The 16,789-nt window shown below is 58.8% G+C and overlaps 1 protein-coding gene across 1 annotated transcript; it reads left to right on the forward strand.

Annotated features, from left to right (window-relative positions):
* The first annotated feature begins 1,136 nt into the window (after positions 1 to 1,136).
* On the forward strand, positions 1,137 to 16,623 carry ADAM8 (ADAM metallopeptidase domain 8). The gene is made up of 22 exons (XM_055810351.1): positions 1,137 to 1,308; positions 2,469 to 2,578; positions 6,511 to 6,587; positions 6,853 to 6,931; positions 7,040 to 7,116; positions 8,850 to 9,036; positions 9,515 to 9,580; positions 9,684 to 9,752; positions 10,379 to 10,548; positions 10,651 to 10,732; positions 11,388 to 11,536; positions 11,782 to 11,959; positions 12,752 to 12,841; positions 13,597 to 13,792; positions 13,996 to 14,095; positions 14,222 to 14,405; positions 14,504 to 14,581; positions 14,670 to 14,754; positions 14,937 to 15,051; positions 15,155 to 15,329; positions 15,419 to 15,505; positions 15,758 to 16,623. Exons 1-22 carry the CDS (start codon positions 1,209 to 1,211, stop codon positions 15,932 to 15,934), a joined length of 2,631 nt encoding a protein of 876 aa, XP_055666326.1. The 5' UTR covers positions 1,137 to 1,208; the 3' UTR covers positions 15,935 to 16,623.
* Positions 16,624 to 16,789: the final 166 nt, after the last annotated feature.

Consider the following 16,789-nt stretch of genomic DNA (forward strand, 5'->3'; position numbering starts at 1 on the left):
AGAAAGAGGGAAGACATTGGAGCAGCACTAGGCTACGGTGGTTTCTGTGCCATTTTGGAGGAAGCCTGTCCCTGGTGACGGAGCTCTGCAACAGCCAGATTTGGCATCTGATCCCCTCTTTTGTTAAATGTGACATGTCCTGGCTGGGCCTGGCCTGAAACGCCAAGAAATATAAAATACCTGTTTGCAGGAGGAGGTTCTCTCTTTGCAGGTTACCACATGGAGAAGGCAAGGGGCAATGGGTTGCACCAGGAGAGGTTTCATCTGAATGTAAGAAATAAGTTACGGTGAGAGCAATCGCTCACTGGAAGAACCTCTCCAGGGACATCGTAGAGGGTTTCAGGATGTGACTGGACAGGGTGCATGATAATCTCATCCAGGCTGTCCTCCCTGTGACAGGTAGGTCCTCAGAGGTCCCTTCCAACTTGGGACGGTCTGTGAGCAAGGGGCAGGCAGCAGCCAGCCTCGTGGCAGGGGGGAGGGTACAGTGCACCTCCCAGCTCAGCCCCACGTGGTGGTCCCAGCCCCTTTGATCCTTTGGGATCAGGGAGGGTCCCAACGCCCCCCTGATATGCCCTGATGTCCCATGGTTCCCCCTGACGGCTCACCCCCCCGGTGGTGATCCCAGCCCCTCCACCATTTCAGTGCTCCATCATTTCGATGCCCCACCGCCACCCCCCAGCACCTCCCCAGTCCCACTGCTGCCCTCGGGTACTTCAGCCACCTTCAGCTCTGGCGTCGCCTTGGGGCCACCCCGGCGCCCCACAGCCACCCCCTTCATGTCCGATGGACGCTGCTCGATGTCCTCAGCCCCTCCAGCCCCTCTGCCACCTTAGAGCCTGGCGGACACCTCCAGCGCCCCATGGACACCTTTTCCGTACCCCACGGGACACTCGCAGCCCCGCCGCCCCCTGTAGCAGCTCAGCGCCGGGTGCCCTCTGCCACCCCCGTGCCCTGCGGGCCCCTGCAGTGCCCTGGGACATGCCCCGACGGTCTGGGGACCCTCCCCGATCCCTCACAAGCACCCCCAGGTACCCCCCAGGCCGTCCCCGCCGCCCGCCCCGGGCCGCCCCTCCCAGCCCCGCTCCGCACGGGTCCCCCCGCGGGGGGCGGCCCCGTCCCGCCCCGTCCCGGGAGTGGCGGTGAGTCACGGCGGGCGGGGGCTGCCGGCGCGGCGTTGGGGCTGGCACCGCGGGCACCTCCGAGCCATGGCCCCGGCGCTCGCCCTGCGCCGCCGGCTCCTGCTGCCGCCGCTGCTGCCGCTGCTGCTGCTGCTGCTGCTGCTGCCGCTGCTGCCGCTGCCCCACGGTGAGCGAGGGGCGCGCGGGCCCGAGCAGGGCGGGCAGCCCGCGGGCAGCTGCGCTCCGCCGACGGGACGGACGAGAAGTTTTGGGGGTGGGGGCAAAAGCCCGGCTCCTCGGGGGTCTTCAGCCGTGGGGCGGGGGAGGGGGAATGCTTTTCCTTGCGGGAATTGAAGGGACGCGTGGGAAGCGGCACAGGAGGGATGCGCGAGGTGGGAGCGGGGGGTGCGGTGGCTCTTTGGGACGGGTCGCAGCTCAGCGGGGTTGCGGCTGCCAGGCTGAGCCCCGGGGTCACCGCGGGGTTAGGCGGGCATCGCCGGCACCCCCTCCCCAAGCTCACTCGAGGGCGGAGGATGCAGAAGGGGCTGTGAGGAGCGGGCTGGCCTCCCGCCCCGCGAAAGAGGGACCCTTTCGGGTGCGCTGGGTCCTGCCGCCCCGCCGGGGCGCCCGCCGTTATGTAAAGGCACCTCGGCCAGGAGGCTCCAGCGAACGAGGGGAAATTTGTCATCGGCAGCCTGCGGCGTGCTGGCGGGGGGACCGGTGACTCAGCCGGCCGAGGGGGTGGTGATGAGGCTGCTGGCTCCTGCTCGGGTCCGTGGGCGAGGGCTGCCAGGCACCCGCACCGGAGAGCCCTGCTCGGCCACTGCCTCGCCGCGCTGGCCCCGGCTCACCCCGGCAGCACGCGGGCACGGCCGCGGCACCGGCTCTGCGGGGCTCCTGCGGAAGGCAAAGGGTTTGTCGCAGAAACGTCTCCCTTCTGACACAGAAAAAAAGATGGGAGGAGGGCTGAGCCAGTCCAGACACGAGCCATCCTCCAAAACGCAACCCCTGGCAGCTGCCAGGTGCCAAGTCACAAACCGTGGCATCAAGGTGGGAAGCTGGGAACCCTCTGGCTTTACTTGCACACCCAGGGTCTCAGTAGGGTTTTCCAGCCTTGAAGGGACCTGGTTGCACAGGAGTCCTGCTGAGCACTCTGTGAGTGCCAGGGCTCGGGGGGGGGGGCGCTGGAGCATCCCTGGAGCCTGTTCAGGGCGTTCTTGTGTTCCCAGCAGGTATTCCAGGACTTCATGTTTTGGCTTTTCCCTGCACCTTCATGTTGGCCACTTCCCTTGTCCCCTGACTGTTGTTTATGGGCATCCTGGCTCAAAGCCCTTTGACCTTTCCCAGGTGCTGCTGCCAGGCTGGAGGAGAAGCTTGCCCACGTCGAGAAGTACGAGACAGTGATGCCACGCAAGGTGACAGATCCTCGGGGGAAGAGGGACCTCCCTGTGCGACCGGTAAGTAGCATCACCTCCCAAATACCGCCTTGGCACAGCTGCCCTCACTGCCTTGCAGGGAGTCCAGGGGGGGGTGTTGAATCAGCAAAGCCCCTTGCCCGACCACTGGGCTCAGAGCCAGACCCCCTTGGCCCACCATTGGGCTCAGAGCTTGACCCCCCTGGCCCACCACTGGGCTCAGAGCCAGACCCCCTTAGCCCTGTGCTAGAAGAATGACCTGGTGCATGTTCTCTTGCATTGCTTCTGTCCCAGACGGTGGAGATCTTGCAGGAATTGATCAGATAAGCTTGCCTGGACTGTTTTGGGTCAAAATAGGAACTGCATATAGGAGGGTGGACTCTCGGAGAGTGGGGGCTGCTTTCTCCAATGCTTTCTTTGGAGGCATTATTACCCAGTGGTGCCACCTCTTGCAGCCTTGCAGTGATCTTGTGACATCTGGTCTTTGCTTAAGTAGGGATTTGCAAAGCCTCATTGAGCTGTAAGCACTTTTCTTGCTGTGTTTGCTGAAGTTGTTTTTTTTTGTCCTTTGGGACAAGGAAATAAGAATCAGAAAGTTTCAGAAATCCACATGAAAGAAAGCCAGTGTTATTTTTCTTGGGAAACCTTGTAATTTGGGGAAAGGAATAGGGTTTGACTCAGGAGTTTTGAGTGCTTGGGGCTGACATCCATAGGATGATGGCCTTGACCTCAAAGATGCTTTCCTCATTGCCTTAAAGTGAAATTCAGCCAAATATGTGGTTTCATTTTCTAGGGCTGAAAAGCACTGATTTTAGCACCTGATGAGATGGAGGGGCTGGGGAGATTTATTTCCTAGTAAACTCTTTGTACAGCACATTCATCTGTGATTCAAACCCTTTCTGATAAACTAGCTTCAAAAACACTCCCCAAAAGCATCTGTTTTCTCTGCTCTAGAAACCTAAACTTGTCCACGAGATGAGATAAACATTCCTCAGACTATTTAGAGACACCATCTGTGCTGGGTGCGCCGGGTGGCTCTGCACTGATCCCCCTGGAAAGGGGAGCTCACCCATCTCAGGGTCCCTCTGCTTTCCGTGGTACAGGAGAAGATGCCTGCCTTGAGCTGTGTACTTAGGGACAGCCATGGGTGGTGTCTACCAGGTGGCACTTGGATTGGGTGGTCCTTGGATCTCCTAAATTGCTGTGTTGAGGGTGTGAGGTCTCCTGCCTTTTAAACCATTTTCCTCATCTTGGACAAAAGCTGGGTTTGATGGCTCAGTAACCTTGGTGGGGAAGAAGTTCTCTTCTGGAGGTGGCTGGACCACCACCAAGGCCCTCTTTGATGTGGAGACAGGATGGGTGTTTTCTGCACCAGCTCCTCCTGTGGCTTTGCAGTAGCAGTCTGTGGCTGCGATGGCCATGGGCTGAGAGATGGTTCCTGGGTCAGAGCAGCTGGGACACATGGGGTTGGTCCAGCAGTGCATCTGCTAGGTGAGGTTTGAAGCAGACCAGCTCCCCTCTGGCTTTGCTTAAAATGTTCACCCCTGAAAGACAGGGTGGAGACTTAGGGCCTGCCACACAGGATCTCCTGGGATGTCAGCCTTCCCACAGGTCACGGTCTTCTTAGCAGGGGCACAACAAGGCATGTGGCAAACCTGGGTTCTTCATGGAAAGGAACGTGAAAAAAGAGCAAGTACCTTAAAAAAAAATTATGGTTACATGCTCTTGATTGCAGAAGTGACATCTCTCTCACCCCCATGCTCCAGCATTTCAAAGAACTCTATTGAAATGGCAGTGTGTTTCCAGCCCATGTGAGACCCAGCATTGCAAGGTACTAGCTTCTCCTGCAGCACACCTGTGCTTGTGCATCCCTGCTGATCTCCCCCACCACATCCCACAGCCAGTTCATGCAAAGGGGCAAGTCCTTTGCCTGGGTGAAGACAGCTGAGCTCCTGCCAGCGCAGCCTGGGGCTCTGCAGGAAGCAGCAGGCTGTTGCAGAGCGAGCAGTGGGGCTGGACGGAGCAGAAGCGAAGGGGGGTGGTGGTGGCCCAGTGACCTGCTGCCCTTCCCTCCTCTCTTGTGCTGCAGCTCCTCTGATACATGGCACGGTGCAATGAGCCCCATCCCTACTGTCCTAGCGAGACCTGTTGCCTCTTACCATTCAGGGAAGGAATACCGTGTGCTGGGGGTGGGACAGTGGCATCCCGTCCCGATCCTGTGTAAACTCTTTGGGTCTCTTCATAAGACCAGATGGAAGAAGTCCCTCCTCTCTGTGTGCTGTGGCCACAGCTCTGCTTTGCTTGCTCAGCACGGTCATGGGGTTAGCATGGCTCAGGCAGGGGCAGGGCTGAGCCGCCTGTGCTTTCAAAGCCTTTCCATCTGGAGCCCTTGCAAAGCCCATGCTAATAGGGAAGGGGGTGATTCAGAGAAGCTTTATCAGGACTTTTTTTTTTAAACTTGCCCTGTGGTTGTCTCCAAGAGACAGTCCCTGACCCACCATCCCCTTTCCAAGTGCTTTCCTGCCATTTCCTAAGACCTATGCTGGCTCCGGCACTGCCAACAATAACAAAGCATTGCTTTGTCGGCGGACACGGGATGGGACGGCCACGTCAAGCGGGAGACACTGTTCATAAGAGAAAAATTTGCAGGAGACCCGTGAGTGTGCTTACACACCAGCAGTGTGCCTGCCTGCAGCTGGGGCTGCCTGGCGGGCTTGTCGCAACCTGCTCAGCCTGTGGAGAGGACATTTCATGGCCGGCAGCCCACTGCTTCAGCTTCAGATCGGAAATGCAAACCAGGTAGAATTGAGGGCAACCAAGTGAAAGACAAACCCACTCACCTGGCCCCGCTGGCAATGAGTCAGCAGGACTTTGTGCTCAGCTTCAGCTCCTGTCAGGTTGTCGATCATCTCCCTGGGAGTGCTGAGCCATTGTATGACAGCAGGTGCTGTCATCCTCCCCAGGGAGAGACCGCTCACCTCATCCAGGAGGAATGCTGGTCCTGCAGGAGAGGCTTGCTTTGCCTTTGGCTCAGCTCACCACCCCAGGATCCAGTAAAGGTATGAGGATGTGCCCTCAGGGGAGGTCTCTGTGCTGCCGCAGTGGCTGAGGAGTATGCTGGTGCCAGGGGTGCAGCCTGATATGGGGCACCAGGCAAAGGATAGTCATCTTTCTCAGTGGCCCTGGTGGGATGGGACCTCTGGAGCTCTGTGGCCCAGCCTCTGTAGGTGGAGATCACAAGGCAGCCTAGAGGGAAACACTTCTTCTGGAGGGACATCTCCATCCTGGGGGTTCAGGGCTTGGCTGGGCTGAGCCACAGCCACCCTGACCCAGCCATGGTGACTGGAGGTTGGACTTGAGGTGCCCTGAGGTCCCTTCCACCTGCACTAGGGTGATGCTTGGGGGCTCTGGCACATGGTGATACTAAAACGTACTCTCAATAGCAGACAAGAACCAAGAGAAGGTCATTCTCTCACTGTGATGTGGCATGTTGGATCGGTCAGAGATAAGGAAGTCTCTGCTGATGAGAGCTGTTGGGAACCAGGGATCTTTGTGGTTTAGCCTGTGAGTGAGTGAGCGATGAACTCAGCCCCCAGAAATGGAGCTCTATGACTGATGAGTAGGAAGTCTCAGTTTCTGGCACGGCCATCTGCAGCCATGTGTCAGACACGGGAAATCAGACTTTGCTGACTCTGTTTCGTTGCTGGTGACCTGTTCTTTATCTCAGGATGTGCCGGGGATTTGCATTATTGCCCACATGCTTTCTTTTTTCTCTTCTGATTTCCTGTGTCTTTTCTGGATGCCTCCAGGGTGAGCAGCCAGGCTCCCCGTCCTGCAGCTGCCTTCTAGTGGGGTGCATGCAGACCCCATCCCCTTTCTGGGCAGGACGGAGGCCAAGTGGTCCTCTGTCCTCTCTTCTGTAGCTCTCGCTCTTGGTGATGGCGGGTCTGTGATGTCATCTATCTTTCATGCAGAGCATCTACCCGGACCACATCCTCTACAGTGTCCGTGCTGAAGGCAGGGACTACCTCCTGCGGCTGGAGAAGAACAAGTGAGTGCGGGTGGGCACGGCGGGACGGCCAGGGGGCAGCTCACTTCCCACCCTCGCTGTGAACATCAATTCTCCAGGGTCGCTGCACTGGTGATCTAAGCCCTCAGCCCAGACCCAGAATACCACATTTTCTTCCCTCCTTGCCAAACCCATCTGGGGAGGTCATGGGCCCACTGTACCCAACCTGACCAAACCTCATCCCCAAAGCTTTCTATCCCTTCCCCAAAACTGGGTTCGCCGCTGACCCCCATTCCCCATCCTGCAGGGAGCTTCTGGGACAGCATTACACCGAGACGCACTACTTGGCTGATGGCACGGAGATCACAGAGAAGCCAAATATTCAGGTATGGGGCTGGCTCTGGGCAGAGTAGTTTTCCCCACTCCTACGGGGTCCCTCCATGCTGACAGCTGGTGCAGACCCCCTTTACACCTCTCCTTTCTCTTGGTGGCAGGATCATTGCTTTTATCAGGGCCACGTGCAAGGACATGCCAACTCAGCAGCGAGCATCAGCACCTGTGGTGGGCTCAGGTAGGTCCTCTGGCTTCCCTGGGGCACTGTGGCTGGCCAGAGGACAGCATCGAGCCTGGCCTTGGTGCATGTCACGGTACCGCTCCTAGCGGATGCAGTGCTGTGCAATGGTGAGCCGGTGTGACCAAGCTCTGGCCAGCTGGAGCTGTGCTGATGGAGGGAGAGTTCAGCTTTCCCCTGAGGAAGAGAAGAAGACATCCCTTTTCCTGCTGGCGGTGGGAGCGCTGACCGCCCTGGCTCGGTGCCCAGCAGGAAAGGTGCACCGCGTTTTGCAGCTACTCCTGCTGGTTGGGGGTTGACTTGTGGCACGGGATAAGACTGGGAACCCGAGCATGACAGAAGGTCCAGGCAGGAATGCCTTCTCCAGGCAGCAAGGCACAACTTGTCCTGCATCTACCCCCTTTTCCCAGGGCAGACTGGCCAAACTCACCCCAAGTGCTGCAGCCAGCGACACAAAGTTGTGCTCATGGTGATGCACGGGCCTGCAGGCAGCCAGCATCTCCTCCCTGTCATGCTGACCTCCTAGAGCTGATGGCCAAATGCCTTTCCGAAAGAAAACGAAAGCAGATGGAGCATCAGGCCAGCTGTGTCTCCCTCTACCCACTGTTTGCTGGCCATGCTAGTGCTCATTCCTCAAAAGCTGCCTTGAGTCTACCTTCATTTAACAGCAGAAAACGTCCTTGCAGAGTAACCGAGCCACCAGATCCATTCAAGGCTGTTCAGTTTGCCATGCAAGATTCACACTCTGCTGTTCTCTTTCTTTTAAGATCAGCTGGCAGCCAGACATTGCAAGAGTAAGCCAAAGAGGAAGGGGGCCCTTGCAGGGAGATGTGTAAGGAGGACGGGTGGTCCCTGGCGCACCCAGGGACCTGCAAACACCCATTTACAGGTGAAATGCCTGCTGGAGCTGTGTGGCAGCCACCTCCTCACACTGAGCATCTTGCGCATACATGGGACATTTGACATCCTTGTATAGTAGGAGGACAAGATGTGCAAGGGCAGAACAGGAGGCACAGACAGTACAGACAGGGTACATAAGACACCTTATAGAAAGCATCCTGAAGGCCAGAGCTGCTTAGTAGGAATAATGCTATGTTAAACCTGGCCTGGCAGCACTGGGCAGCTCCTACTGAGCCCTGGGACACTGCTGGTGCCCGAAGTACAGGATACTCCCCTTGCTACCAGGCACAGATGCTGCTCCACAGTTTGCTCCCTCCCAGCCCAGAAGCCAGTTTCCAGCCCTCCTAATGCTCCTTTTGTTCAGCCTGTGCTTCTGCAGCCTCCAAACGCCAACGCTGTGGACATGTTTCCTATTGCTCCCCAACTCCTGTCGTGCCTCAGGTCAGCTCCATCCTGCAGCATTTCCTTGGTGTACTCTTGGGCCAGGCGAGGTTTGTAGGGAAGAGGCATCGAGTCCCTCATGTTGCTGTGAGCTCCTACACCCTGTACCTCTGCACAGTGCCGTGGACCTTCATGCACTGCCCAAGGGCTGCTTGGGACTTTGCATTGAGTGTGGTCACGTGCACGTGGCCAGAAGGACCTGACTGTCACATCCTGCTGGTCGCCCATAGCTCATCCAAGCTGCCTATAGGAACCATGGAGGGGTGGGGTGGTTTCCTAGCTGGGATTTGGCAGCTATATTTTGTATCACAGGCCCTTGTGGGGGTGCGTAGGGTCCGTCTGTGTCCTGCAGGATACCTCCCCAACCTGATACCTGCTGTCTCTCTTGGCAGTGGGTTTTTCCGGGTGAATGAAACCACCTTCCTGCTGGAGCCCTTGGAGGAGGATGCGGCTGGCTGGCACGCAGTGTACAGAGCAGCTCACCTGCGGGGGAAGCGCGGCACGTGCCAGGAGTCCGGTGCCACCCTGGAATATGACCATGAACCAAAAATTCCCGCAGCCATGAAGCTCTACCGCTGGGTTAAGGATTGCATTGCTTCTCCTTCCTGTAGCTGAGTTTGCAAGAGCCTAGCTCCTGTGAAGTCCAGGAGAGGAGTAGGGCCATACTGCATCTCTTGGAGATCCTCCTCTCCCATGTGTTGTTGGCTGGGTGCCCAAACACAGATTGTTCCCAGTGGCCTAGCTCCTGGTGGGAGCAAGTCCTCAGGTCCTGTACCATTAACAGGAGCATCTTTCTACCCTGTGAGCTCCGTGATGCCTGCAAGCCTGTCTCATGCCTCATCCCAGTAGCAGGCTTGGGTTTTTCCTTGTATGTTGGAATATGTCTGAAACACCCAGCAAAGTAACATCAGGAAGCAGAGCTAAAAGACCTACCAGCCTTGAATAATGTTGGAAGATGCCCCAGGATCCAACACATCCCACAGGAGGGTCAACCGCAGGGCTCGGCAAGCTGCAGAGCTGAGTCCCTCTTTGCACTCACTTTCCTCTTTCCTTCCAGAAATCAGCTCCGTTACGGAAAGGTCCCCGATATGTGGAGCTGGTCCTGGTCGTGGACAACGAGGAGGTAAGCAGGGTGGGGGGCAAGCTGGTGCCTGTGTTTTCACTGTCTTCCACTGCAGCGAAGAGGTTGAAGCCAGCCTGGAAATCTCTCTGTGTCCTTCCTGTAGTTCCGAAAACACAAGGACTTGCGCACAGTACAGAACCGCATGAAGGAAATCGTGAACCACGTCGACAAGGTGAGGCCAGATGGCCGGATCCTCTCTCCTGGCTCCCAGACATGCCCCATGGTGCCAGCATGGGCGTGAATGTGGTGGAGGAGAGATGGGCATGGGGAGGGTGATGGAGCAGGAGCCGATCTCAAGCCTGCAGGTGGGCTGCTGCAGAGTGACCAAATCCCTTGACCAACAGGGTGTGCGACGTGGACAGGCCAAGCGGCTCAGCCCTGGGTCCTGGGGGGAATAGGACAGCTGCCTCCCATCTCTCTCGTAAGGGAAGGGGGGAGAAATTTTTTATAATCCCCAGAAGCTCTCAAGCTGGAGCAGGTGCTAACAAGGGGAGGGTGATGGATGCAGTGCACCAAGGCGGAGTTTCTCCTTGCCTTGCTTCAGCCCCACTCTTTGGTCAGCAGCATGAGAGCAGCATCTCAGCCTTCACTGGCCAAGAGGGAGCCCAGAGGTCCTGGGGTAAACCCTGTCTTGTGTGGTCACCCCAGCTTGTGTTATTTATTGAGAGGGTTACGGCGTGGTATTCCCAGTGATGTGTGGTCCTGGGCTTGGTTGTGGCTCTTCAGGGGAGGTGGGACCTTTCTTCTGCTTGTGGAGCTCCAAACCAAGCATTTCCTCCGGGCTGTCTCCCACCTCAGCTTTATCAGCCTCTTCGCCTGCGGGTGGCCTTGATTGGCTTGGAGGTGTGGAGCCACAAGGACAAAATCATGGTCAGTCCCAACCCAGAGGTGACACTGGACAACTTTCTCCACTGGCGGGAGGCAGAGCTGCTGCGGAGGAAGCCACATGACAATGCCCAGCTGATCACGTAAGGACTAAGGGGGGAGGCAGGGGCAGGCACCGCCTCGCTGTCCTTGCAGCCCTGCTGCCACCCAGGCCACATGGCCACAGTGGCATCTCAATCCCACAGGGGCATAGACTTCCACGGCACAACCGTAGGGCTCGCCAAGAAGCTTGTGATGTGCACCAGGGACTCAGGCGGTGTCAACCAGGTGGGTCTTGCTGCCTGGGCATGCGCCAGGAGGGCAGCAGCAGTCCCATGATCTGAGCTCCCTGCGTTGTATTGTCCAGAGCAGGTTTCTCCTCCACTGGTCTCCAGCTTTCCCCCTCTGCAGCCTTAGGGCTGGATCTGGTCCCTGACATCTCTGGCCCTTGAGTGACTGACCCCCAGAGAAGTGTCAAGGCCACAGGGGAAGGGTAGCTGTGGAAACCCAGCCGGGTGCCTGTGGAGGGCTCTGATATACCTGAGCCCAGATGAGCCTCCCAGAGCAGCTCCGTGGATGCAGGGCTTCTCCCACCACCTGTCAGGTAGCTGGGACTTGGTTTGTAATTGCTCCTTGGCCATCCTGGCTGGAGCAGGAGTGGTCAGCCATGGGACCTGTGGCTGTCCAGAACCACCACAAAGCATCTTTTCAGGGTAGCTGGTACGTGTAAGCTCACTTACACCCCTGAGACCCCAGGCAGGAGGTCTTCAGGGCCCATGGGACCAAGTCCAGCTTCAGTCTTCCTTTACCTTGGCACGGCAGCATCAGGGAAGGAATTTCAGACAGCAGTGAGACCTGGCACTGAGCAGTTGAAGAGCCCCAGCAGGCCCTGTGGAGATGCTGTGGAGACCATTTGAACCACGCCCCACTTCTTGTCCCACAGGACCACAGCACAAATCCTATCGGTGCTGCATCCACCATGGCTCATGAGATGGGACACAACCTGGGGATGTCTCATGACGAAGATGTTGCTGGCTGCCGCTGTCCAGTCCCCAAAGCAGATGGAGGTTGTGTCATGGCGGCAAGTGTTGGGTGAGCAAAGGAAAGGGGAATATCTCTGGGCAGCAAATATCTCGAGGTGTCCTCTGGCACTGCCCTGATGTGGTGAAGCCCGTGAAATGGTCAGGTCTGGGTGGATACTCCACTTGAAGCTGCACTTCAAAGGTCTGTTGGTGCCTTTGAGTCTGCTGGCCCTCCAGCTGCTCCCTGGGCTGGTGTTGTGAGGGCCCTTGGGCTCTCATCTCTGCTCATGACTGCCTGGTTTTGTGCCCCTTCAGCGTGGTTTACCCCAAGCTCTTCAGCCGCTGCAGCGAGCAGGACATGTGGCAGTTCCTCGGGGACCCCAGGACCAGCTGCCTGCTGAATGTCCCCAGGGCGGATGAGCTGTATGGGGGGCCGGTGTGTGGGAACCAGTTTGTGGAGCGGGGAGAGCAGTGTGACTGCGGCACGCCAGAGGTAGGGATGCTCTCTGAGAGCCTGGGGAGGGGCGTGGGCAGCAGGGACCTGAGACCTGTCATTCAGACTCAGAAAAAGTTGTGCAAGCCTCTTCCCTGGGCATCATGCTTTGCAGGACTCATCTTCCTTAGGTTCCTGATGCTTCTGCAAAAAAAAAACAAAACCCAAAACTTGCAGAGGATATTTGTTAACTTGGATGTGTGCCCCTCCTTTATGTAGCTGGCTGTGATTTTAGCAGGAGCATGCCTAGGAAAGTCAGAAATCCCCCCAGTATATCCTCCGAAGATGTGATCCAAGGAGGGGGACATCATGGCATGTTGTCCTTTCAAGAGCTGCGCTAAGCTTTTCCACATCCCTCGTGGCCCATTGCTGCATCAGGGGAGAGACTTGAGGCAAAGAGCCAAGCGATATCTCTGGGATAAATCCCTGGGTCACAGCCCTGCTCCGGGACCTGAAGGGATGCTCCCCCGATGCAAAGAGCACAGAGATCCTCCTGTTCCCTCCTTCCTGGAGATGTGCGAAGGGTGCTGCCAAAGAGCAGGGACCCAGGTCAGGCCCCATCTTCTGAGAAATCTCTTCCGGTCCTTTGGTTTCAAGTTGGTCATGGGGTTAAAGAGACAGCAAGGATGGTTCACACCTGGGATGATGCTGTGGTTTTGCCCCATGGTTCAGTCTGTGGTGGCTACACTGCCACTGGCACCTGGTGATGTGCAAATGGGTCCCCCCGGGAAGGAAGGAAAGGGTCTTTCAGTGGGGCTTTTGAGAGGGTTTCAGTCCTTCCCTGTCTCGCAGGAGTGCTCCGACCGCTGCTGCAATGCCACCACTTGCCAGCTGAGAGAGGGAGCAGAGTGTGCCCAGGGGGACTGCTGCCAGGACTGCAAGGTACTGCCATCGGTGGGGGACCAGCTCGGCGGGGAAGGGAGCTAGTGGGTGCAGTCCTGCCCTGGGCTCCTGTGGAGCTTCCTGGTAGAGGCAATGTGTGCCCATAGCCTGCTGGAGAGCTTGAAGGACCTCTGTAGCACCCTGCTCAGAGCCAAATGCACCCAGTGGTTTGGGGGAATCATGCTTTTCATTTCATACTCTCATGGCACGGACAGTCGGCATCTCAGGTGGGAAGCGGTTGGGAAGGTGAAGCAGCCTCCGTTTCTGGCCTCCTGTAGCCCAGGTCCCCTGGCTGTCTTAGGTTAGGTGCAGGATGAAAGCTGTTGAAGAACTGGGCGATGTTCAGAAGAGATCGGTGTGGCCCATTCCCGATTCAGGAAACCAACCTGCCTCTTCTGCTCCATTTGTTCAAGTGAAAGTTGAGTTGCACGCATTGACTCCTGCACACAAGCATAAGCAATGCTTTGATGTGAAGAGACAGGGCTGGAAGAGGACCCTGGGGCAAGTCCAGACTCAAAGCAAAGCACAAGGTGTTGCCTGCAGGGAGAGACTTCACTAGGGGAAGAGGCCTGGTGGTCTCTCCATCCTGTGCAGTAGCTCATGTCTTTCTGCCAGAGTGGCACAAGCTGCCGTGTCTGGGGGTCTGTGGGGTGCCAGACGTTTTGAAGACCAGGGTGCTGTCAGGCTGTGGTGCCTGTGTGGATCTGGGGGTGCAAGAGCATCGAGGCAGTGCTGACATCCCCTTTTCTGCACAGGTGAAGGATGCCGGTGTGCTCTGCCGGGCCAGCAAGAATGACTGCGACCTGCCTGAGCACTGCACTGGCCTCAGCGCCGAGTGCCCAGAGGATGTCTTCCAGGAGAACGGCATCTCCTGCCAGAATGGCAACGGCTACTGCTACAACGGGGCCTGCCCCTCACATGGCGAGCAGTGCCGCACACTCTGGGGCACAGGTAGTGGCTCCCCCACCCTGCCCACCCTCCTTGCCCCCTGCGCTGGGTGATGTGCCAGGAGCCCCGGCTCCTTGGGCCAGGGCGTGGCTTGGCTGCGGTCCCCTCCTGCATCCCTGGATGGGGTGCTATGGCTGCTGACTCCAAAGCACGGCCAGCTTGCTGCGGGCTTTGGCTCTACGTGACCCTTCCTGTGTCTCCCGCAGAGGCCCAGGTGGCTCCTGATGTCTGCTTTAAGCACAACAGCGAGCAGCACCTTCACCTCCACTGCCTCACCGAGTATGGGAAGCGACCCTGCAGCCCCAAGTAAGGAGCCGGGGGGAGCTCTGGGGGTGGTGTCCATGTCTGATGACAGCACTGCAGGGCTGAGCAAAGCTCCCCAGCCCCGCTGCCACCCCTGCTGCTCGGTGCTCATGGCTGCTTCTCCTGCAGGGATGTGAAGTGCGGCACACTGCTGTGCCTGAGTGACAACACCAGCCCCGTCCTCGGCGGTGGCTCCTACTCCCTCTTCTTTGGCCGCTTCAAGTGCAAGGCGGTCATTGCTGGCAACGATGCCAACGAGGTGGTGGCCAAGCTCAGGCTGGTGCCCACCGGCGCCAAGTGCGGAGAGGAGATGGTGAGCATGCTGGCTGCCACGCTGGGGTGGTAGAGGGGTGTGTGACAACTGGCTACGGGGACCCAGGGCAGCCTCAGATCCCCGCTCCCTGTCCTCAGGTCTGCTACGCCGGACGCTGCCAGAACCTCCTGGTCTACGGCAACAAGAACTGCTCGGCCAAGTGCAACAACCATGGGGTATGCTGTGGGATCATCCCCCCCCAGCAGCTGCGGGGCCCCAGCAATGGTGCACCCACCATGCTGATGCCGTCCTCCCTCGTCGCAGGTGTGCAACCACAAGCGGGAGTGTCACTGCGAGCCGGGCTGGGCAGCGCCTTACTGTGAGCAGAAGATTTCAGGGGTGGTGGCAGGTATGGCACCCGCTGTGCACAGCCAGCGCCAGCTCCCGTAGCCTGATGTGTGGGTGCTGGGCGGAGGGGGGAGCCTGAGGAGGGGGCTGGCACCCTGCTGCGGTGCCGGTAAGTGCTGCTCCGTCCCCACGGGGCATCCCCAACACCGGGGTGCCTGTCCCACGCTGACCGGGTCTCCGCAGGGAGCAGCAGCGTGGCCCTGGCAGCTGCGCTGGCTGTGCTGGTGCTCGCCGGCATCACGCTCGGCAGTGGCGTTGTGCTCTTCAGAGGCAGGGGGACGAAGCTCTTCCAGAAAGGGTAAGTCCCCTCTCCTCCCCCCACGGTGTGGCTGAGCCACGGCTGCACAGGCCGAGCCCGAGGGGTACGCAGAGCAGCCCCACGCTGTCCCTGTGCCCCACAGGACCCCCAGCGGGCCTGCTGCAGGTCTTGCCAACCCACTCTTCCACGAGGGCGGCCGGATGCGCCCCCCCCGCCGCCAGCTGTCCCACCGTGACATCGGGCCCCCCAACCTGCTTAGCAGTACGGCAGCCCCACAGGCCGCCCGCCCGCTCAGGCCGTGCCGCCCAGCCCCACAGGTAAGGGTGCAGGATGGGCCCCTGGCACGGGGCAGCCCTGGCTGCGGGGGGGAGGCAGCCCCTCGCCCCACTGTTTGCTGACCCTGCAGCCACCGGCACCAGTGCCCCAGATGACATCTCCAGCGACACCAGTGCCCCAGATGACATCTCCAGCCCCTCCAGGATGGCCCCTGCAGGTAACCACCCCTCCAAAAGCCATCGTGGCCTCAGAGCAGGGTGGCCTGTCCTTCCAGCAGCCGGGGGCCACGCTCAAGCCCCCTCGCCCGCAGCCTCCCTGGCCTGACCAGCCCCAGATGTGTGGGGCACAGCTGTGGGGTGGCCCAGGCAGCTGACTCGAGGTGGGGGTTGGGGGGGGCTTCCTCTGTCCCCTGCCCACCTCTGGGTCCCTCGCCGGTGCCCAGGTGAGGGACTCTGGTCTCTCCTCACAGCAGGTGAAGCCAAAGCCACCCAGCAAGCCTCTCCCGGCACTGAAGAGCAAGGAGCCGAGCCGTGGTGAAGGGCCCCCAGGACCATCACTCCCTCGCTCCCTGCTGACACCTCCCTCAGTCTTTCAGCAGGGTGTCCCCCTGAAGGTGGCCCTGAAGCCGTCCCCGGCCAGGAGGTGACCAAGGATGCTCCATCTGCCACCACGGCTGAGGAGCTGCTGGCTCTGGTGCTCAGGTGGCACAGCTGGAGAGCCACCGTCTTGCTTCCACCCTTACTTGAATTGCTCACCGGACCCTCCCCCGGGAGGGCACCAGTGTTTACGGATATTTGAGTTGTGCCTTAACAGACTTCGTAGCCTCACGGCTGGCCCAGGGAGAGCCATCACCCGGGGCTTTGAGGGGGAGACCAGGAGCAGGGACGATGCCAGCTCTGGTTTTGAGGCCAGCCCCAGGCTCTCCTGTGCCCTGGGAGCTGCTGCCTTCTCTCCCTGAACCTGTCCTGCTCCTCCTGCCCCTTCCCTGCTGGGGCTGCGTCAAGGAGCCCATCGGCTCACCGGGGCAGGAGTGCTGCACCCAGGGGCCCATGCCCCAGGGCCACCACCCTGGCTGGGGACAGTCACACGGGAGGGCCTCACCAGGTCTTTGGCAGGTCTAAGCCAGGCTTAACTTCCCCTCGGAGCTTTTATCTCTGAAGTTATCACTTGAGTTACTGTCCTCCTGAAAGGGAATTTCCTGGGAGCCTTTTTACTGCAGCCACTAACTTATGACAATTATGTGACCATTTTGAACCACCTCTTGTGAAACCAGGCCTCCCCCTTTTTGATATAATTTAGGTTGAATGCTTTTATACCAATAAAAGACTGAAGGTAGTGGTGTCACGGGGTGTCTCTCAGCAGAAGGGAGAAGCAGAGTGGCAGCGGGCAGGCAGCTGCCCAGGACACAGGGTGGATACGGCACAGGTGGAGCCAGGGGCAAGAAGTGCTCGAGCTGAACTCCCAAAGCCTGTGCCAGAGCCACAGGGGCTGAATGGCAACA

This window comes from Falco peregrinus, chromosome 1, assembly GCF_023634155.1.
Source record: "Falco peregrinus isolate bFalPer1 chromosome 1, bFalPer1.pri, whole genome shotgun sequence".
In the NCBI taxonomy this organism is placed as follows: Eukaryota; Metazoa; Chordata; class Aves; order Falconiformes; family Falconidae; genus Falco; species Falco peregrinus.